Here is a 24,065-nt window from a genome sequence, read left to right as displayed (position 1 = left end):
GTTGTAAACAAAAAGTCCGAGACCAACATTGTTTACATGTAACTGGGGAAGCGAACACCGCCATTTTCTGTCGTATTTCATAATGTTTCAGTCGGCGCGGATGTGTCTTTAACCGAAGAGAAATGTAAACATTGATAAGACTTTTCTAATTTGACAGAGGTAGACAATACAAAATCAGGAAGATAATGGGTTGTGCTTCAGGAAAGGCATCAGTTGGTGTGATAAGTAAGTGCTTTCACTAATTTAAGGTTCATGTAATGGCTTTAACCAGTGATATTTTGCAAGCCTAAAACGCATTACTGTGCTGCTATTGAACAGAACTAATTTCATTAATTGTTGGTATATACCCTGGCTAACTGTCAGTGTTACTGTTGATAAGTAATTTGTGAAGTTGCTTGTAAATTTCAGTAAAATAAGAGAAAAATGTATATTTCTGGAGAAGACATAGAACTCGTGTGAATTGCATTGATGGCACCAAATAAACATGCTATCGTGTTCAGTAGTGACTATGCCAGGTACTCCAACAGTTTGTTTGGCAAAATCGGACCAGCGAATAGCGCAGGAGCCTATTGTTGTAAATGCAAATGGCTGCTTTAAATGGCGGATCACAAATATAGCATATAAGAAGCCATTTTAATTGATACAAGTGCTCTTATATACACTATAAGGTACTCTGAATATGACAAGAAGAATATTTACGAAAAAAAAATGGTTAAAATGTGGACTTTGAGGCTCTTTCCGGAAATTTGCATTTTTCGCCCCAAACAGATTGTTTGAACTATTTTTTTCGTGAAGAGTCTTCTTGTTATGTTCAGAGTACCTTATGGTGTCTATAAAAACATTTGTATCAATTGAGATGGCTTCTTATATGCGATATTTTTGATCCGCCATTTATAGCAGCCATTTGCATTTACTACACTAGGCTCCGGCGCTATTTGCTGGTCCGATTTTGCCAAACAAACTGTTGGAGTACCTGGCATATTCACAACTGAACACGATGGCATGATTATTTGCTTCCATCAATGCAATTCACACGAGTTCTATGTCTTCTCCAGAAATATACATTTTTCTCATATTTTACTGTATTTTACACGCAGCTTCACAAATTACATATCAACAGTAAGACTGACAGTTATATACAACAATTAATGAAATTAGTTCTGTTCAATTGCAGCACAGTAATGAGTTTTAGGCTTGCAAAATATCACTGTTTAAAGCCATTACATGAACCTTAACTGTGTAAACCCAGCTATGTATCATCAGCTAATCATATTGCGATATGATTTCAATAGCTTTACTCCATATATTTGTGATCATGTAGCAGTACTTTAAAAGCTGTCACTATTTTAAACATGTGTTACACTGCGTGGAATATTCCTCGCACCTGGTTTGTACAGTGGCGATGCACATTATAACATTATAACATTTGAAGAACAAATGTTAAATACTTGACAGTTACAGTGATAACTAAACCACAACGTATACCTATTCAACTATTATGGTATTGGTGAGGATTTGGATATATATCATAAATTGCATGTATGTTGGAAAACAAAATATTAGTAAACTGCCAGATTAAAATCAGTGTTTCAAAACTTCATTAATTTGATAGAAACACATTAATTATACTATAGGCCCCTTTTGTTCTTATGTAAGAGTAGACCTATATTAGAGTATGCCGATACTGCCTGCAGTAACTGTACTATTAGTGAATCTAAACAACTTGAATCTGTTCAAATTGAAGCAATGAAATTAATTACAGAATTGGGAAGTGGAAATTAATTTTATTCTGAAACAGGTTTGGAACTTCTGTCTACTTGATGTTACAAACATAAACTTATTTTAATGTACAAAATATTAAATCATATGACACCTATTTACTTATATGACATAGTTGCACCATTTCTTAATAACGTTGTTCCACTTCACAATCTGAGGCAGCTCTAAGTTTCAGACTGATTTCAAAATCTTTAGGACATTTTTTGGTTTTTACAAAATTTCCTTTGGACATTCTCTATTGGAATGATCAAGCATTTGAATTTTTTAGGACATTTTGGAAGAGTACTGGCAAAATGGCTTAAATTTAGCCCTGAAGTAAAATGTCTATATTTTTTTCTTTGGTAGCACAAAATTAATTTGGATCAGATGAACAGAACATGTCAGACTGCATGCATTGACCACCAAAAGTTGGTCTAAGTTAAATATATGAATAAGTAAAAATAAATTACAAATTAAAATATCAATAAATGTTTGAAGCAAACATTAAAAAAAACCCACCCAAAATCCACTTTATAACTGTTTAGATAGATATGAATGGTCTCCCTTTAATAAAGTATTGGATGTCAAAATGTAATAATTTGTTGAATTACTATTCGTGACGGATGTTATTTAGAGTTAATTGATAAGCATTATGTGGATGACCAATTCTTGGATTCCAGCTGTTGTGTTGACTGACTACCATTATAGCAAAGTCTAAGTGAAGGTAAAGAAACTCTGATTCACCCTTGTAGAACGGCAGCCTTTTTAACTGTATATTAGTGTAATATGGTTATATAAGACAGGTGTATAGGGTTGATCCACCACAAACAGTTAACACCTGCATCAGATCAATTTTGTCCTGAAAGGATTTGTGCAGCCAAAAATTTTTTTTGATAATACGTCAGGATATTGCTTTTGATGAATGAAAAATTAAGTCCCACCCAACGAATCGCCTAGCTTTTATCTCTATCGGTTGGTTTTGGTCGTGATTTACGGGTAGTGTCGACTACGGTTCAGAGATAATGAGCTAGGTGGTCACGTGGTCTTGTGATGTCAGAGTAGTCCGCGGCTACACAAGGTAAGCCTAGTACTATACATGTATACAGCATATATACGTATACGTTAGATCTACAATTTGAGTTTTTCGAGTAAATGGTTATTCTAGCTTTATGATGTAGATATTTTCAGTTTCAAAACATTCCATTTACACCACTTCAAAAATTCAAACAAGCATATATTTAACTTTAAATTAGATAATCAGTCCAATTTGATAGCGATATCAAAATGATGTTCGGTTCAGTCTGGACTGAGATTTAGAAAGGACTGAGATTTAGAAAGCATATGATGTAAATTTCAGTGTAATAAAAAAGTATAATGTAACACTATCTTTTTACGAGTAAAATCCCAAAATTTAGCATGAATATATCTAGAATCTGTGTTTTTATTTCATTCAAACTTCTGCTATAACGATGCAAACACGGCACAGTTTTTGAGTAAAAAAGAAAATGCGGACGGTTATCAGTTATGTGATATTGGAGTTACAGTACCGAACTTATACCGAAAATAATATGTATATCTATATTGTTGCCTTCGAAACTTTATCCATAACGTTTACTAAAAAGCAGAAATACATCAATGGTATTTCTGATATATGTTCCTATATTACAGTTTAAGTGTAGATTTAAATTCATTATTTCGAAATTTTACTAAATCCTTAAAATAGTATATTCATTGTCGACCGTTTTGTATATCATACCGAGATTTAATAGTATGATATATGAACATTTATCGTATAATCCAAAAAGTAACCACATACAGTGTTCAAATGAAAATTGAAATTACTCGTATACAGGCATTAAGAATAGATATAATATTTTGTACCTTTTTAAAAATATACTAAGTGATATTTAAATAAGTATATTTAGTGTGATAATGTTGTAACCCCACATTAAGATTCGAAACGGTGAAAACCTTAGAAATTACTGGAGATTGCTATATGCCACGATTCCGTAATTACAGTTAGACTGGAATAATTTTTAAGGTTAAACCTTTAGTTGAACTAGTTCTTAGAACCATTTTTGTTTCTGAATAAGTCACCTTCCATTTTTGTTTTACCTGCATACGACATATATATATGTGTATGTAATATGTATTCCTAGGTATGATCAGGTATACTTTATTTCCATTTGCTTTTACATCTTCATTTTAAAAATGGAGGTGACAATAAAAAACCCTAGAACATAGATGTACGAGGTTTCCATAATTCAAATCACAATCCAATTACCGGATGTCCTAACCTGATTGACAGTAAGAAAATAGCAAATACCCGATATAGTCCACCGAATAGCAAATTGCCCGCGGCCAGGTAATTACAGGTGAGTTCGATGAATGGCGTTGTATACAGGTAAATGACATCCTGGTCAAGGTATTACATAACCATCAAACCAAAGGCATGGCTAATTATATATCTATAATGTCGGTGTATCTATTCGTATATCGATTAAAAATTGAAAGCGATCGCACGGTCTGAAAAATAGTTTGTTTTGCTTAATATCTCAATATTTAGATCTTTTATAATATCAAAAGTAAATTCTTTCGACCACATGTTGAAACGTTTTACGGTATTGTAATAAATGCATCTCGATTTATTCGGTTAGCAACACACAACACAATGATTGTAATGATAAATCATCGGTGTGTACGTATGTCAAGCATCATATCCTTGATGCTTTAATCAAGGATTTCTTCAATTGTTACGTAAAATTTCGTTCTACAGTCACAAACTTTGCAATTCACAATGTATCAAAGATACAGACTACAGGAAAATATTATTGAATTAAAGCGTATTCGTTGCTGAACTCCTCGACGAAAAATCGGAAACTTTTATTTCTGTGTGGATTTTCTTTCATAATTACACGAAGATACCTGCTATTAGAGCATAAATTAGAGTATTTGAAACATCGAATTTCACTCTTTTAATTATTTATATTCGAGACAAAGTTATTGTACGATTAACTTCACTCAAAAGTAATCATATAAAAAAAAAATCTTTGATCAGCTTTTCCTGTGGCCGTCAATGTAGGGGCCGCGGTGGCCGAGTGGTTAAGATGTCCCGACATATTACCACAAGCCCTCCACCTCTGGGATGCGGGTTCGAATCCCATGTGGGGCAGTTGCCAGGTACTGACCGCTGGCCGGTGGTTTTTCTCCGGGTACTCCGGCTTTCCTCCACCAACAAACCTGGCACGTCCTTACATGACCCTGGCTGTTAATAGGACGTAAAACCAAACAAACCGTCGATGTAAGTGATAGCACATCAGTTAAAGTACAGCTATAAGCCACGGACTATTGTGACGTCACACGGTTTAGGGCTAGAAAATATGCATAATCGGGCGGTCAGAAAATTTGACCTCGATATCGGCGGTTTACAGGTTATTCCGGTCGTGCGCGGCACGGAGAGGTTTCTACACGGTCTAATAAAGCCATTTCCAGCATAAACTGAAATTATCATTTTTGACTGCACAAATCCTTTAAAGTTTTACTTAACTTTCTTTTTCAGATCATACTCCTAAAGTTAAAGAAGGATTTGTTGAAATATATTCTCGTAAGTGTATTTAATTAAATTTGCCACTAAAAATTTAACTTTAAAATATGCTCCCATTTTAGTATAATTTATCGGAAAGTACATGTTAAACATTTGTGTATCATTTGCCATATAATTTGTTATCTTATTTTATATATATACCAGAAGAACAATGGATTAGATATCAGGTTCTTCTCGTTATGAATCTACTGTACCTATAACTAAAGTTGAAATGAGACATTCTATAGATATGGAAGAACAACAAATAGTTTTAAGTTTTCCCTGACACAGGGCAGCACAGATAAAAATTGTGACTATTTGTTAGTAAAATAGAACAAAATATCTTCATTTTCCCTTTTTAAGGATACATGTGTATATAATTACTTCAGAACATACACTAATAATGAATTATGAGGAAAATTTTCTGTATCATATGATATTATTGTATATTGTTTTTTGATTATTTATCCTGTTGTATTTGTAACAGCCAGCTGTTTTGGTGGTGACTGGGAGAAGAAGTACCTGGTGCTATATCAGGACTCCATCATTCAGTGGTTCAATGATCGCTTTGATAACATTCCTTTAGGACAGACACGACTTAAGGTAAGCAAGATGGTTTAGGACAGACACGACTTAAGGTAAGCAAGATGGTTTAGAACAGACACGACTTAAGGTAAGCAAGATGGTTTAGGACAGACACGACTTAAGGTAAGCAAGATGGTTTAGGACAGACACGACTTAAGGTAAGCAAGATGGTTTAGGACAGACACGACTTAAGGTAAGCAAGATGGTTTTTAGAACAGACACGACTTAAGGTAAGCAAGATGGTTTAGGACAGACACGACTTAAGGTAAGCAAGATGGTTTAGAACAGACACGACTTAAGGTAAGCAAGATGGTTTAGGACAGACACGACTTAAGGTAAGCAAGATGGTTTAGGACAGACACGACTTAAGGTAAGCAAGATGGTGTAGGACAGACACGACTTAAGGTAAGCAAGATGGTTTAGGACAAACACAACTTAAGGTAAGCAAGATGGTGTAGGACAGACACGACTTAAGGTAAGCAAGATGGTTTAGGACAGACACGACTTAAGGTAAGCAAGATGGTTTAGGACAAACACAACTTAAGGTAAGCAAGATAGTGATCAAAGTAAACATGCATATGCCTTCTTTCCTTTGAGATGCTTTATTACATCATGATTCTCTTGTGAAAGACTTCCAAGTTCATGCAACATTGACACAATGCAGATTTTATAGGCATTACACATTTAAAACCTTGTTAAATCCAAGGCATGGAGGGTTTTTATGTAACTTTCAACTCCTTCTCCAGAAGAGGGTTTGGCACTTATAGGGGGAGGGGCGATAGTTACAGCGAACACAGAATTTGTCAAATGAATTATCTACCATGAAAGCTTGTGTGAAAGTCAGATCATTCTACCAGATTTTTGTGATTATTGTACTTCCATTCTATTACAGTCTGTAGCCAGTCATGTTGGTTTTGGCAGCATGTGCTTACGGATCCCCAACCGACCAGATCTTCCTCAGGGCTCGGCCCTCGACTCACTCATGGCTTTACCTAGCGACAGACCAGTGAGAGGCAAGAGGAAAAACAAAAACTTACTGGTTATATGGATATTGTTTGCAGGGGAGTCTGATACAAAGTAAGTACAGTTAAACATTATCTGGTTACAATATATCAGAAATTCATTTTAGATTGAGATATCACATATTTGACCTTGGTCCACCTTGGGATCTTTTATGTGTTTATTTCAAAATATTTTGATTCTATGCTGTAGGAAAAGGAAATAGATAAAAAAAACATTCACACTGATTAACAACATTTTGCACGTAACTTTTAAAACTCATTCACCACTGTAGACACATTTGAATTCTTTTCATTCAGGGGCTGCATGGAGCAGTCCATATGAGTTTCAGGGCTGGGATATGCATATGTTATATTACATTTAATATAATTTTATCATTTCAGAGCTTGGGTAGATGCATTCCAAAAAGTGGTAAGTTCTTTTGACTATTAATGCAATTCTGATGAAATTTCAGCAGATTTCTTTCTAGATATTTGGCCTATCAATGTGGTTTAGTTTGGCTGGGGTGATTAAATATATCCCAAATATCCCCAACCTTCTACCATAAGTCATTCTCCTCCTGGGGGTTTATAGGACGTAAAACAATATCAAATCAGGATTTGTTTGGTTTCATTAACGGTGAATGATTCCATAATGATTGTTTACAAATTAATTATTGTTAATGAGAATTGTTTATTAACAGCTCATGTGAATAGTATCAACATATATGTGTATTATTTTACCTGCTAATGTTTTTGTTTATTTTACAGTTACCTGCCCCTCCCCAGCCTACTCACCCTCCTCCTTATGCTCAATCTCAACAACAACAACAACAACAGATCCCACAGCAGACAGTGCCATACGGGTTTAACCAAGCGGTTTATCCTCAGAGTAAGCCTGTTAATGTTATCTCTCGTCATTTTAAGTTTAACAGAAGCCAATTTTAAAACCTTTAAGAATTTCTAACTGTTATCAAGGCTTGGTCAAAAATAGAATTGCATACATACAGATGGGTATTTATGATTAAGCATACAATATACATAAAAATGATAAAATGTTTATTTGTTTGATTTTTAGATGGGGCTCCAAACCAGTATGGCCAACAGCCTTGTAAGTACTATGTAAAATTTGATGTGTAAGTTGTGTAAAACTGAATATTTTGGTGGGGTTCAGATTTGATGTTTTTAACAATTATCTGTTTGTTTGTTTATGAATACGGGATTTAAAGCATCCACATATTATATTTAAAACTATTTGCACAATGAATAGTTAAACACAAGTCCATTATCTTTAAATGAATAAAAGTACACTTGTAGTTATTTATTTTACATTACACCCAAGCACAGCTGTCATTAATTAAGAATATCCATAAATCAGAAAAATAGAACCTCACTAAAAATTTTGGTTTTACAGGAAATTATTTTCTCCCATACTTGACAGGGTTATCTCATGGAAAAGATACTGTGTTTTACTGGGGTAGCTCACACTCACAAGACAATGATGTGACATCATCAATACACGTGGCACCCATTATTGATGATGTCATCAATTTACATGCATTATGATGTTTCTATGATGATTGCAAGATAAAAATACATGTGGTTCTAAACAATCAAAATTGGTTATTTTTTGAAAGTATGGAAGAAAAATAATCAACCATTGGTTTGTCAGGTGGACAGGGGTATCTCAATCCTTGTTTAAGATTTTAGCCATCAACATTCATCAAGCCTCATGATGACCAGTCAAAACCTTTCATTGGGGTCGAGATATCCATGATCACTTGACAGACACATGTAAACACCTCAATATGGTCACCAGCTGTTTAAGTGTAGTGTGCGTTACTGTAGTGACTAATCATTATCTTTATTGCTGTTGAATCTTCTTGCTTCACATGTTTGTCAGAACCATCCAAATGAGGAGTTCAATAAAATGAACATGTATCAGGAGTTTATAGATATTGTTCCATCTTACTATTGAGTTTGGACAGTCCTATTGCACCAATATATTCTACTAGGATTTGTATTGTCAAGGTCATATACATTATCATGTATACCATAACACAAGGATTGTATTGTCAAGGACATGTGTACCATAAAACTTGATATGGTAAAGGTCATATGTACAATTACACTGGGATATATATGGTTGATGTTATTTATACCATTACACTAGGATTTGTATGGTCAAGGTCATATATACCATTACACTACAATTATATTGTCAAGGTCATGTGTACCATAACACTTACCAGGTAATATGGTTAAGGTCATATGTACCATTACCTTGGAATTTTAAATGGGGAAGGTCTCATTATCAGTGCCATTAAACTAGGATTTAAATATGGTGAAGGTCATATGTGCCATTACACTGCGATTTATATGGTGAAGGTCATATGTGCCATTACACTATCATGTATATGGTGAATGTCATGTGTACCATTAATTACACTGGGATATATATGGTGAAGGTCATATGTGCCTTAACACGCGTATTTATATGGTGAAAGTCATATGTGGCGGTTTATTTGTTTGATTTTTAGATGGGGCTCCAAACCAGTATGGCCAACAGCCTTGTAAGTACTATGTAAAATTTGATGTGTAAGTTGTGTAAAACTGAATATTTTGGTGGGGTTCAGATTTGATGTTTTCAACAATTATCTGTTTGTTTGTTTATGAATACGGGATTTAAAGCATCCACATATTATATTTAAAACTATTTGCACAATGAATAGTTAAACACAAGTCCATTATCTTTAAATGAATAAAAGTACACTTGTAGTTATTTATTTTACATTACACCCAAGCACAGCTGTCATTAATTAAGAATATCCATAAATCAGAAAAATAGAACCTCACTAAAAATTTTGGTTTTACAGGAAATTATTTTCTCCCATACTTGACAGGGTTATCTCATGGAAAAGATACTGTGTTTTACTGGGGTAGCTCACACTCACAAGACAATGATGTGACATCATCAATACACGTGGCACCCATTATTGATGATGTCATCAATTTACATGCATTATGATGTTTCTATGATGATTGCAAGATAAAAATACATGTGGTTCTAAACAATCAAAATTGGTTATTTTTTGAAAGTATGGAAGAAAAATAATCAACCATTGGTTTGTCAGGTGGACAGGGGTATCTCAATCCTTGTTTAAGATTTTAGCCATCAACATTCATCAAGCCTCATGATGACCAGTCAAAACCTTTCATTGGGGTCGAGATATCCATGATCACTTGACAGACACATGTAAACACCTCAATATGGTCACCAGCTGTTTAAGTGTAGTGTGCGTTACTGTAGTGACTAATCATTATCTTTATTGCTGTTGAATCTTCTTGCTTCACATGTTTGTCAGAACCATCCAAATGAGGAGTTCAATAAAATGAACATGTATCAGGAGTTTATAGATATTGTTCCATCTTACTATTGAGTTTGGACAGTCCTATTGCACCAATATATTCTACTAGGATTTATATTGTCAAGGTCATATACATTATCATGTATACCATAACACAAGGATTGTATTGTCAAGGACATGTGTACCATAAAACTTGATATGGTAAAGGTCATATGTACAATTACACTGGGATATATATGGTTGATGTTATTTATACCATTACACTAGGATTTGTATGGTCAAGGTCATATATACCATTACACTACAATTATATTGTCAAGGTCATGTGTACCATAACACTTACCAGGTAATATGGTTAAGGTCATATGTACCATTACCTTGGAATTTTAAATGGGGAAGGTCTCATTATCAGTGCCATTAAACTAGGATTTAAATATGGTGAAGGTCATATGTGCCATTACACTGCGATTTATATGGTGAAGGTCATATGTGCCATTACACTATCATGTATATGGTGAATGTCATGTGTACCATTAATTACACTGGGATATATATGGTGAAGGTCATATGTGCCTTAACACGCGTATTTATATGGTGAAAGTCATATGTGGCATTATTACGCTATGATTTATATGGTGAAGTTCATATAAACTATTACACTTGGATTTATATGAAGAGAGTCATATGTGCCATAACACTCGTATTTATATGGTGAAAGTCATATGCTATGATTTATATGGTGAAGGTCATATAAACCATTACACTTGGATTTATATGGTGAAAGTCCATAACACTGTATTTATATGGTGAAAGTCATTGGCATTACGCTATGATTTATATGGTGAAGGTCATATAAACCATTACACTTTGATATAAGTCATATAAACCGTTACACTTGGATTTATATGGTGAAAGTCATATGTGGCATTACACTATGATTTATATGGTGAAGGTCATATAAACCATTACACTTGGATTTATATGGTGAAAATCTTATGTGCCATAACACTCGTATTTATATGATGAAAGTCATATGTGGCATTACACTATGATTTATATGGTGAAGCTCATATAAACCGTTACACTTGGATTTATATGGTGAAAGTCATATGTGCCATTACACTGGAATTTATATGGTCAATATCATATGTACTATGACACTGGTCATATGTGCCATTATACGAGATTTAAATGGTAAAGTTCATATGTGCAATTACACAAATACACATATTCAGAGTATTCTATAACTCGGACTAGATCACAATTTCTCAAGGTCACAGTGGTCTATTTAGATACAAAGAAATTATGTGCCAAAACACAGGGGTGTGTATTATGGTAATCTTTCATACAGAAATCTAAATTATCTATGTCATAGTGGTCATCACACAAAGGTCTGTATTCTCAAAGTCAATTTAGTTTTAAGCACTCTTGCTAGAAAGTAGATTAATTGTGTTGTGTGTGACATGTCGTAAAACCAAAGAGTAATATTAAAAGTTAAAACGACTTTCAACTGGACATCCTTTTGTAACTAAAACACGCTGATGTGTGACTTCTATAATTGTTTAGATCTTAAGCATTCATTGACATGGCTTCCACATTACATAATGCCACGTTATAGACAAGGATGTGGAAATTAAAAGATGTCAGATACAAGTTTATCATACAAAGTCATTGTTTCAGATGGAGCGCCCCAGTATGGCTACCAACCCTGTAAGTGTAGTGTGTGTTTTGATCGTGACTTATTATCAGTGTGGCCCTGTCATAGTTAGGACGTCCCAGTATTATCAGTGTGGCCCTGTAATAGTTAGGACGTCCCAGTATTATCAATGTGGCACTGTCATAGTTAGGACGTTCCAGTATTATCAATGTAGCCCTGTCATAGTTAGGACGTCCCAGTATTATCAGTGTGGCCCTGTCATAGTTAGGACGTCCCAGTATTATCAGTGTGGCCCTGTCATAGTTAGGACGTCCCAGTATTATCAGTGTGGCCCTGTCATAGTTAGGACGTCCCAGTATTATCAGTGTGGCACTGTCATAGTTAGGACGTCCCAGTATTATCTGTGTGACACTGTCATAGTTAGGACGTCCCAGCATCATCAGTGTGGCCCTGTCATAGTTAGGAGGTCCCAGTATTATCAGTATGGGCTTGTCATAGTTAGGAAGTCCCAGTATTATCTGTGTGACACTGTCATAGTTAGGACGTCCCAGCATCATCAGTGTGGCCCTGTAATAGTTAGGACGTCCCAGTATTATCAATGTGGCCCTGTCATAGTTAGGACGTCCCAGTATTATCAGTATGGCCCTGTCATAGTTAGGACGTCCCAGTATTATCTGTGTGACACTGTCATAGTTAGGACGTCCCAGCATCATCAGTATGGCCCTGTCATAGTTAGGACCTCCCAGTATTATCAGTGTTGCCCTGTCGTAGTTAGGACGTCTCAGTATTATCAGTGTGGCCCTGTCATAGTTAGGACCTCCCAGTATTATCAGTGTGGCCCTGTCATAGTTAGGATGTCCCAGCATCATCAGTATGGCCCTGTCATAGTTAGGACGTCCCAGCATCATCAGTATGGCCCTGTCGTAGTTAGGACGTCCCAGTACTATCAGTGTGGCCCTGTCATAGTTCAGACGTCCCAGTATTATCAGTATGGCCCTGTCATAGTTAGGACTCCCAGTATTATCTGTGTGACACTGTCATAGTTAGGACGTCCCAGCATCATCAGTGTGGCCCTGTCATAGTTAGGAGTCCCAGTATTATCAGTATGGGCTTGTCATAGTTAGGAAGTCCAGTATTATCTGTGTGCACTGTCATAGTAGGACGTCCCAGCATATCAGTGTGGCCCTGTAATAGTTAGGACGTCCCAGTATTATCAATGTGGCCCTGTCATAGTTAGGACGTCCCAGTATTATCAGTATGGCCCTGTCATAGTTAGGACGACCCAGTATTATCTGTGTGACACTGTCATAGTTAGGACGTCCCAGCATTATCAGTATGGCCCTGTCATAGTTAGGACCTCCCAGTATTATCAGTGTTGCCCTGTCGTAGTTAGGACGTCTCAGTATTATCAGTGTGGCCCTGTCATAGTTAGGACCTCCCAGTATTATCAGTGTGGCCCTGTCATAGTTAGGATGTCCCAGCATCATCAGTATGGCCCTGTCATAGTTAGGACGTCCCAGCACCATCAGTATGGCCCTGTCGTAGTTAGGACGTCCCAGTACTATCAGTGTGGCCCTGTCATAGTTCAGACGTTCCAGTATTATCAGTATGGCCCTGTCATAGTTAGGACGTCCCAGTATTATCAGTGTGGCCCTGTCATAGTTAGGACGTCCCAGTATTATCTGTGTGACACTGTCATAGTTAGGACGTCCCAGCATCATCAGTGTGGCCCTGTCATAGTTAGGAGGTCCCAGTATTATCAGTATGGGCTTGTCATAGTTAGGAAGTCCCAGTATTATCTGTGTGACACTGTCATAGTTAGGACGTCCCAGTATTATCAGTATGGCCCTGTCATAGTTAGGACGTCCCAGTATCATCAGTGTGGCCCTGTCATAGTTAGGACGTCCCAGTATTATCAGTATGGCCCTGTCATAGTTAGGACGACCCAGTATTATCTGTGTGACACTGTCATAGTTAGGACGTCCCAGCATCATCAGTATGGCCCTGTCATAGTTAGGACCTCCCAGTATTATCAGTGTTGCCCTGTCGTAGTTAGGACGTCCCAGTACTATCAGTGTGGCCCTGTCATAGTTCAGACGTCCCAGTATTATCAGTATGGCCCTGTCATAGTTAGGACGTCCCAGTATTATCAGTGTGGCCCTGTCATAGTTAGGACGTCCCAGTATTATCTGTGTGACACTGTCATAGTTAGGACGTCCCAGCATCATCAGTGTGGCCCTGTCATAGTTAGGAGGTCCCAGTATTATCAGTATGGGCTTGTCATAGTTAGGAAGTCCCAGTATTATCTGTGTGACACTGTCATAGTTAGGACGTCCCAGCATCATCAGTGTGGCCCTGTAATAGTTAGGACGTCCCAGTATTATCAATGTGGCCCTGTCATAGTTAGGACGTCCCAGTATTATCAGTATGGCCCTGTCATAGTTAGGACGACCCAGTATTATCTGTGTGACACTGTCATAGTTAGGACGTCCCAGCATCATCAGTATGGCCCTGTCATAGTTAGGACCTCCCAGTATTATCAGTGTTGCCCTGTCGTAGTTAGGACGTCTCAGTATTATCAGTGTGGCCCTGTCATAGTTAGGACCTCCCAGTATTATCAGTGTGGCCCTGTCATAGTTAGGATGTCCCAGCATCATCAGTATGGCCCTGTCATAGTTAGGACGTCCCAGCATCATCAGTATGGCCCTGTCGTAGTTAGGACGTCCAGTATTATCAGTGTGGCCCTGTCATAGTTAGACGTTCCAGTATATCAGTGTGGCCCTGTCATAGTTTAGGGATATTAGACGTCCCAGTATTATCAGTGTGGCCCTGTCATAGTTAGGAGTCCCAGTATTATCAGTGTGGCCCTGTATAGTTAGGACGTCCCAGTATTATCATGTGGCCCTGTCATAGTTAGGACGTCCCAGTATTATCAGTGTGGCCCTGTCATAGTTAGGACGTCCCAGTATTATCAGTATGGCCCTGTCATAGTTAGGACGTCCCAGTATTATCAGTATGGCCCTGTCATAGTTAGGACGACCCAGTATTATCATGTGTGACACTGTCATAGTTAGGACGTCCCAGTATTATCAGTATGGCCCTGTCATAGTTAGGACCTCCCAGTATTATCAGTGTTGCCCTGTCATAGTCGGAGCCAGTATTAGTGTGTGTCATAGTTAGGACGTCCCAGCATTATCAGTATGGCCCTGTCATAGTTAGGACCTCCCAGTATTATCAGTGTGGCCCTGTCATAGTTAGGACGTCCCAGTATTATCAGTATGGCCCTGTCATAGTTAGGACGTCCCAGTATTATCAGTATGGCCTGTCGTAGTTAGGACGTCCCAGTACTATCAGTGTGGCCCTGTCATAGTTCAGGACGTCCCAGTATCAGTATTATCAGTATGGCCCTGTCATAGTTAGGACGTCCCAGTAGTACGTCCAGTATTATCAGTGTGTGGCCCTGTCATAGTTAGGACGTCCCAGTATTTTTGTAGAATTGTTATAGGCTGTTTTAACTAATTGACTAATAAACTCTTGAAATAAGGGTAAAGTCAAAGAAGCTTCAATTCTTCATATGACATATAACTTAACATACACATGTGTGATAAGTTCAATGAGTTTGAATTGTCAATGCCACAGTGTTCAATCACATATGGAGTTGGAATTATTCAGTAATTTAATGGTCACTCTATATATATACTATAGGATCTGAATGGTCAAGGTCCAGAGTGGTTTTTTACCCCACATGGGTCGGTATTGGGCCCCTACAAGGCCAAAGTCCAAATATAGGTTTTTGAAACTGTAACAAAATTGTTTTAGATGGATTTGTTGTATTTCTGTGGGATATTTATGTATTCATAGTCTCAGCAGTCTTGGTGGCAGCTACTTTTCTATGATGTGCCTACACTTTCATTTCAGAATTAAAGTTTTCACAGCTGTCAGTATTAACCTATTTATGCATAAACACTAAAACAGTATTATATTGAACGGCTATTGTTTTGTCCACCTTGTTGGAGCTCCTTCTTTGCCTCATATATATATAACTGCTAGAAATAAGCAAATGTTGGAGTTGGTATAAATAAGAAATAAACATGTCATGATCTAACACAGTGTCAGGATGGCGATCACCGGTGCGACAAGAAATATCCTGAATGGCAGCGGGTGCTTGGACATGCATTTGACACTGTGGTTTCTCTTGCACTTGCTCTGGCACTATTAGAATAATAAATATGTATTTAAAAAATCCCTAAACAGGGATCCGTTCATGTCCATTCAGAAGCGAGTGCCTGCTAACGCTTGTGAGCGCTCACCATCCTGAATACGCCTCAAGTGTATAGGAATTCCTCAAGTGGTCACACATTATTACATGAAAAACAAGGTAATAGGGTATATGACAGAAAGTAAGTATATCTAACATCAATTGTAAAAATTGTGTGACTTCATTGAACCATGAAGAAAAAGTTATGGTTGACTGTGATTACAGAAGCATCTTTGAAATAGCAGTATATCTTGTAATTCTTATTTATCATTTTTTTGCAGATGGTGCTCAGCATCAACAGTATCCAGGTAGTATTTTTATTTTTTTTAATTAATATGTCAGTCAACAACTTACCTCGGTATTAAAATACATTTATTGTTAACAGTAATAATAAAACTATAGACGATTTGTAAATTCTTCAGATGGAGCTGTGATATCAATTATATCTAAACACTAGGTTGGTCACCTTAGCTCAGTATTAATTATAACTTCATCAGTTATCGCCTAGTATCTGTTGCTTCATGCTGATCTATCAGTGTTATTTCCCTTTGTTTCTTTTACTCTGTCAATACCCAGAGAAACTGCGATTAAAGTTCAGAAAATAATACTGTCAGTACCAACATGTGAAATGCTGTTGCTTTTGTTGTAATCTAATTAAAGTTAGACTTGTAATTCTGCTCCACTACGATGCTCAAAGATACACTCAAATACTTAGTGTATCGTAGAACATCATAGTGGTGCGGAATTAAAAGTCTAATTTTAATTAATAGATTGCTTATGTTGAAACTTCCATTACCTCCCTTGTCACCATCATTATCAGAGTTACCTTCCCTGCCACCATCATTATAAGAGTTACCTCCCCTGCCACCATCATTATCAGAGTTACCTCCCCTGCCACCATCATTATCAGAGTTACGTCCCCTGCCACCATCATTATCAGTGACCTTCCCTGCCACCATCATTATAAGAGTTACCTCCCCTGCCACCATCATTTTTCAAAATTACCTCCCCTGCTACTATTTTACACTTTCTGTCTTTTGCCATCTACAGCATGTAATACCTTTGTCATTCTCTCTTGCATATCCTGCCATGTCAACACTCTCTATAATTGCTTCCCTTCATTTCATTCTGTCTGTATTGGTGGATCGAAACAAAGGGAAGTAACTGTGGTAGGTCAGAATGTACCCTGCCATGGAATGGAGATGTAATCATCTTACATCATTCACACAAGGAACATATTGAGGCAGGAGCGTTTATGTGTTAAACCTTGGTCAATAAAATATCCGATTGGCAATACTCTATAGCTGGTTATTTTCTCAGACCAAAATTTTCTCAATTTTATCTTAAAACGAGAAAAATCATGTTAGCGATTTTAAATTATTGCCATATGGAGTTAAGGCTAGATATCATTCAACCATTTCTCAATATTTCATGGATCAAATTTTCGTGAATATACCAATGTCCCATGAAATTGCGATAATATCTGGTTATACGGTATTTAATTAGCCTTCTACCTATACAATAAAATAGAAATTCTTATTTAGACCTTTTTATGTGTCTACATCTTGGTTAGATAAAAAAGAAAATTACTCGGAAGATTTTCAATTTTTCTTTCACCCCACAAAAAAGGTGAAGTCTGTTCATAAATACCAAAATAATGTTTGGTATATTTATTGTGCTATATATATATATACACACAAGAAATTAAAAGGAAAAAACGACTGACTAACGAAAGCGCATACATTAGTCAGTCGTTATTGTTTTTATTTCTTGTATATATTTTTCGTCCATAAGGAATTTTCTTCAAATCTATTGCATATATATACCTTGTTATACAGGACAACCTACGACTGTGGTGGTCAACACTACTACACATACCCAAAATAATCATAGTAGTGGTGGTGATGGATTTGCAACAGGTAAGTCTGTTTAATTAGGGCATCACTGGCCAAACAATTAATTACAGGTAAAATATTGGTGATAGTGATAGTTTTATTACAGGTAGGTATGATACAATCTGGTAAAACATTTTATATGATCATTCATTTTAAACTAGATTAGTAAACTTGTTTGTCAGACATTGTGTTTGAGAGCCATTAATTAAAAACTTGATTGGAGTCATAGTCATATATAAGATTGGAGTCATAGTATAAGTTTGGAATCATAGTCATATAATTAATTTTTCTTTGTTTTCATACCAAATCTGCCTTTCTGATTGGCCAATATTTTTTTTGCATACCACTATGAAAAAAAATCCGAGAATGGCGTGAAATCCCGACGTTATCGTGACGTCACAATAGAGACATTGACATTGCATATTGATTCAGAAAAAAGAATCCCTTGAAAAACCACTATAATGTTACATTTAAACATACTTCATTTTATCAAATAGAGTATAAAATTAATTATAAGTATTGATGTCACTATTTTCTAATTTTATCGCGTTATGAAAAAAAAATTGTTTGCAAACTTTTGTGAGAATCCGCTATGCGGATTCACACAGTTTGCAAACAATTTTTTTTTCATACCCCGATAAAATTAACAAATAGTGACATCAATGCTTAAATATAAGTTTGGAGTCATAGTATAAGTTTGGAGTCATAGTCATATATAAGATTGGAGTCATAGTCATATATAAGATTAGAGTCATAGTCATATATAAGTTTGGAGTCATAGTCATATATAAGTTTGGAGTCATAGTCATATATAAGATTGGAGTCATAGTCAAACATAAGATTGGAGTCATAGTCATATATAAGATTGGAGTCATAGTCATATATAAGATTGGAGTCATAGTCATATATAAGTTTGGAGTCATAGTCATATATAAGTTTGGAGTCATAGTCATATATAAGTTTGGAGTCATAGTCATATATAAGTTTGGAGTCATAGTCATATATAAGATTGGAGTCATAGTCATATATAAGTTTGGAGTCATAGTCATATATAAGATTGGAGTCTTAGTCATATATAAGATTAGAGTCAAAGTCATATTTGAATTTTCCGCTGGAACCTATTTTGCCATTTCATAGTATGTATATACATAACAATTTTTTATTAATGATATCATATCAATTTTTCTTTTAATTTTTCCTGCAGGTTTATTACTTGGTGGAGCCCTAGGCTATGGAATGGCTCGGCCCTATGGCTGGGGATATGGATGGGGCTGGGGTGGCTATGGCTGGGGCTATCACGGCTGGGGCTCTGGAAGTTGGGGCAGCTTTGGATCCCATCGATGTGGCGGTTATGGTGGCGGCGGATGTGGTGCTGGTGGTTGTGGTGGTGGCTGCGGAGGCGGTTGTGGAGGTGGCGGTGGTGGTTGTGGTGGAGGTGGCGGAGGATGCGGTGGCGGCGGTGGCTGCGGTGGCGGCGGTGGCTGCGGTGGTGGTGACACTGGTGGAGGAGGATGTAGCGGTGGTGATGGTGGTGGTGATGGATGGAGGCGGTGGCTGCGGTGGCGGCTGTGGTGGAGGATGTGGAGGATGTGGTGGAGAATAAAATACTAAAAGCCATTCCGAACATTATTTACAAAACCATACCTACCAAGGTTTACATTTATATTTTTTTTAATGATTTACATTAACATTCTATTCCTGTCATGAAAATGAAAATGATAATCCGGATTTCTTACAATTTATTCCACAATTTTGAGATAATTCAACCCAATAATTGGCCAGGGCTTTTAACAAATTGAAAAAATTAAGAGATGCTAATAAGATGAAATAATTGCAAATCTATATGTTTTTGTGTAGTTTTATTTAGGTCTGGGTAATTGAAATCGAGGCCTCAAAAAGGGGGAGGGGCGCTTATAGGGACATGGGCGCTTATTAGGTCGAATATAGGTACATGTATATAGGGCTAATGAAACGTCAAGTGAATAACCTTGATCACAAAATGGAGACCTGGTATTGGTCCTATATAGAAAAATATAAGAAGATTTAGAACATGATTGACCAGTATCATTGTTCTACCCTTGGTAAAATGTTTCACCTTGATCTCGCATCAAGATTACTCTGGAAATGATAAGTTCAAAATCTAATTGAAATTATGATAGATATGTAAGAGAATATAAGACATGATACATCCATTGGGTAAAAATTATGTAAGGTCAAAAGAAGGATGTTGACCTTTCAAGGTCTCATAAAGCAATACAGTGTATCCCAAAATTAATCATAACTCAGGTGGCCTCTAAGGTTATTGGGCCTTTTATTGCTTTCTATCTTGTATGTGTTTGCCTTTATATGATTATTTATTATAGATTTACATGTACCTATATATAATGTATTTTTTATAGAAAAAACTTTTTTTTAAAGTTGTGATATTTTAAAAATATCATCCGTCCATTAACATTCCCTTGTTTTTTGTTATTGTTTTCTTCACTTTTGCTTTTAATTAAAATATTATTATTACAGTTTGTAGTCTATAACATTAACACTTACATATGAGATTATGTGTACATCTAAAACAAGGAATAATAAATATCTATAGACCTTGAGAAATAAGTTAATGTGATTCTAACTCATTACGAAAGTCCTGGCTAAATGTATTTTAATCAGTTAACTCCATAGGGTACAGTGATAGATTGGACCACAAATTGAAAGTCGACTGCTACTGGCCTGTATGGTTGTGGTTTGGTAGTTTTTTCTCCAAGTTCTCTGAACTCAACTACCTGGTATGAAAACATGTATGTCCAATAAGAGATTAATTAATCAAAAACAAGCCATAATAACTGTATTATGGGATCAATTCTGAGTTGGCACGACTTATTGCTGAAAACATTTTAAGCATGAAGGCACTTTGAACTTCTTGTGGACAAAATAATACATGTGTATGAAAACACTGTCTCATAAAGTCTCCCCATCAGTGTGCCTTCTGTTTTAAAATTAGTGCACATCTGTACATATGTGTTTTGCTTAACATGTAGTGAAACTGGTTATTGTAGTCTGTGGTTTAAAATCCTTATTACATCAAAGCATCAAACTTATAAAGAATTGTTTATAAGCTTAATGATGTAATTTTTTTAAACTTCAAATGAAGGCTTTATCATGTTACACAAATCACTGTGTTGATTGTCACATGAATGACTTGGAACTAATTATTTGGTTTGTAATTTGTTGTATAAAATGTAAATGATATGATCACTGTTTATATCATATACACTCACGGTATCATGGGACCATTATGGTTGAATTTCACTTGTTTTTTGATAAGTTATGTTGGAAACATAATCTATGTGCCTATATTAAAACTGTCTAAAAATAATGACTATTAACATACAAGATTTTGTAAATGATCATAAAATAGTGTTTTTTGAGTTGATTTGTACATATATAACACAGGTGAAAGACATTTTAATGTTGATAGGCCCACCTTCCGGTGATAATGATGTCACAAAAATCATGTCAAAATATGGCGTCACAATCAGCAGACGGTGAGACTAATCACAGTGAATCAAACTTCACCCATGTCATTTAACTTATTTTGGTATCTCGAAATTAACATATTAGATATTACTTAAAAGCCGATAAATAAGATCCACATTCATAACCTTGTTATTTGACCTAGATTTATTACTACACTGCACTACAACGATTTTGATATTCATAATTTGGTATTTTATATCTGCATACTACAAAGTTATCTCCCCTTGCGTCTAGGTATTGATTTTGACATCATGTGTTTTGTGAGCATAACATCATACTTTTCTGAGAAAACGACTTGAATTTTGCTCACAAAATAATGACATCACAATGGATACCAACTGGCAAGGGAGCTAAGTCAGTAACGTGGAAAGGCAGAATAAAGAAAGCTTTTGATACATGACAGTGGTCTTTAGACTTTTTACATTAAATAAAAGTGCTCTAATATATCACAGTGTCATAATTGTTTCTAATATTTAGTTTGGGTGCTCATTTTGTTTAACTCTTTTTTTCTACACCATAAAATGCTCTTTGAAATGTTCTGTACAAATATATGACTGTGCATTGTTTTAGGTCATTAGAATCTTAGAAATCCACCTGATATTTCAATTATATTTAATGAAACTTTAGATTTACCTTAGATATGGTATTATCTATTACACCTACATTTTACCAGTAAACACAGTATGATTCTATTTTACCAGACAAATTTTACAATTAAATGTGCAGTTTTATGGTTTACTGTCCAGTTTTATTGTGTTGATGTTCATGCTTATGTAATTTGTCCATTCCTTGAAGGTTTTTAAATGTTGACCTTTGAACTGTGATATTATAGATATGAAGATTGTTTTTTTTTCCATGTTACAAATATTTGCATGTCGATGACTTTTATGTATCTGTTACAGAATAGCCTGGTTAAATATCTCACCCGTCTAATCCATAGACCTACCTTTAATATTTTTGATTAAGATATCTTTAGGAAGTCATTTCTTCAATAGCAGCTTATCATTTTGATTTCTAGATCAGCTTAGTTAAACATTAGTTAAAAGATAATATTTTTGTAGAAGTTCATTTGTTTAAAGTAATTTGAAGATCTAGGTAAATCTACTAACCCGTAGAAATAAAAAATCTCCATACACCAAATTGATTGAGTCTCGGTGATACCCTTGATTTAACCAGGTTGCACTGTATGACCCTGTTGATCAGTTTGTTATAATGTCATATTACTGTCAGTGCAAATATTCATTAAAGTTTGACTAACTGTTTACCATTAGAATTGTCTCCAGTGTTTATTTAAATTCATGAATGATTAATAGGTCATCAAAATTGAATGCTTTTTGGCCTAGTATAGTCTTTGATGAAGAGCCTTTCGTAAAATGGACATGACAGGGGTTACTATCAATGTCTTAATGTCCAACCCTGGACTAAGTCATGGCTAATCTGAAGTCGGTTTGGTCGGTCCTTTGTAGTGCATCAAAAGAATGGAATAACTGGACTGTATGGCTTTGGTATCACTCTCTATAATCTGCAAGGCCTGTGGTTGGTCAGAGTTCAGTTTCAATATGGGTGGTATTATGACGATGTCGATTATGACATTACACAGAAAACAACGAATCCTAAGTGAGTATGAAGAAATTGGAGGTTTTAGTTCTTTTGAAACATTCTTACACTTGAACTGCAATTTGACCAATTAAAGTCAACCTAAAATGTGACAAAGTTTGTCTCTATGTAATACGTTTGCATGCATTTACAGGTACGAATAACAGTAACGTAGAATGCACATATTTTGAAAGATTTTATCAGAAAGGGCGTTTCTTGTCCGGAAAATAAGCTTTGAATGATCGTATTTTGATACATTAATGAACATCCATGTTATAAAAGAATGTCTACAAATTTGATAAATTATGTTCACAAAACTACGTGAGTAGTCTGCAAAATAATATTTGAATATTAATGAACAGCCAATTTACAACAGATTTCATACACATGGCCATAAATCACATTAATTTCCTCAAACAAACATACTAGTTGGGCGACACCTGAAGGAGTGTCGCGGATGAAATGAAGAGAAGAGAAAGGGAAGATAACTATTGTTGTTACTCTTAAACGGGACCAATTCCATTAGGTTATGAACAAGAGGCCGATGGGCCCTAACGGTCATCTAACTATTGGCACAATACAAGAATAAAGAATAAAGTAGTGGCACACAGTTAAGGCAATCAAAAAAACCTCTTTTATTAGAAGAAGTCCATGTCCTGATATATTTAATGAATTAGACCATGAATGAAGGTCCCTTGATCCCCACCATGCTGTAAATCCAATATCCAGTCTCAAGGTAGTCATTTATGTTACAGGCTCAATATCAGGTATCTATAGGCCTTTACGTTATTCACACGAAGTCGTTTAAAAGATTTTAGCCTATTTGACCTGAATGAAGG

The 24,065-nt window shown here is 35.9% G+C and overlaps 1 protein-coding gene across 4 annotated transcripts; it reads left to right on the top strand.

Moving 5' to 3' along the window:
* The first annotated feature begins 12 nt into the window (after positions 1 to 12).
* On the top strand, positions 13 to 22,903 carry LOC138318163 (uncharacterized). Of its 4 annotated transcripts, none has more exons than XM_069260312.1 (11): positions 13 to 225; positions 5,318 to 5,362; positions 5,829 to 5,944; positions 6,819 to 7,003; positions 7,330 to 7,357; positions 7,696 to 7,816; positions 9,465 to 9,497; positions 11,973 to 12,002; positions 16,489 to 16,515; positions 18,046 to 18,126; positions 19,307 to 22,903. In XM_069260312.1, exons 1-11 carry the CDS (start codon positions 186 to 188, stop codon positions 19,711 to 19,713), a joined length of 1,113 nt encoding a protein of 370 aa, XP_069116413.1. In that variant the 5' UTR covers positions 13 to 185; the 3' UTR covers positions 19,714 to 22,903. The 4 variants fall into 4 exon arrangements, with proteins under 4 accessions (XP_069116413.1, XP_069116415.1, XP_069116412.1 ...); XM_069260311.1 differs by lacking the exon at positions 9,465 to 9,497 and adding an exon at positions 8,003 to 8,035 and having other exon boundaries at positions 14 to 225; XM_069260314.1 differs by lacking the exon at positions 11,973 to 12,002.
* The last annotated feature ends 1,162 nt before the right edge of the window (positions 22,904 to 24,065 follow it).

Source organism: Argopecten irradians, chromosome 3 (assembly GCF_041381155.1).
Source record: "Argopecten irradians isolate NY chromosome 3, Ai_NY, whole genome shotgun sequence".
Taxonomy (NCBI): Eukaryota; Metazoa; Mollusca; class Bivalvia; order Pectinida; family Pectinidae; genus Argopecten; species Argopecten irradians.
Note: the sequence above shows the minus strand (reverse complement) of the source record. Positions and strands in the feature narration are given on the sequence as shown.

Coding starts and splice junctions, on each gene's coding strand:
- LOC138318163 (XM_069260312.1), top strand. CDS start 186: ATGGGTTGTGCTTCAGGAAAGGCATCAGTTGGTGTGATAA. Junction 16,516..18,045: donor TCAGCATCAACAGTATCCAG/GTAGTATTTTTA, acceptor CTTGTTATACAG/GACAACCTACGACTGTGGTG. Junction 18,127..19,306: donor TGGTGATGGATTTGCAACAG/GTAAGTCTGTTT, acceptor TTTTTCCTGCAG/GTTTATTACTTGGTGGAGCC.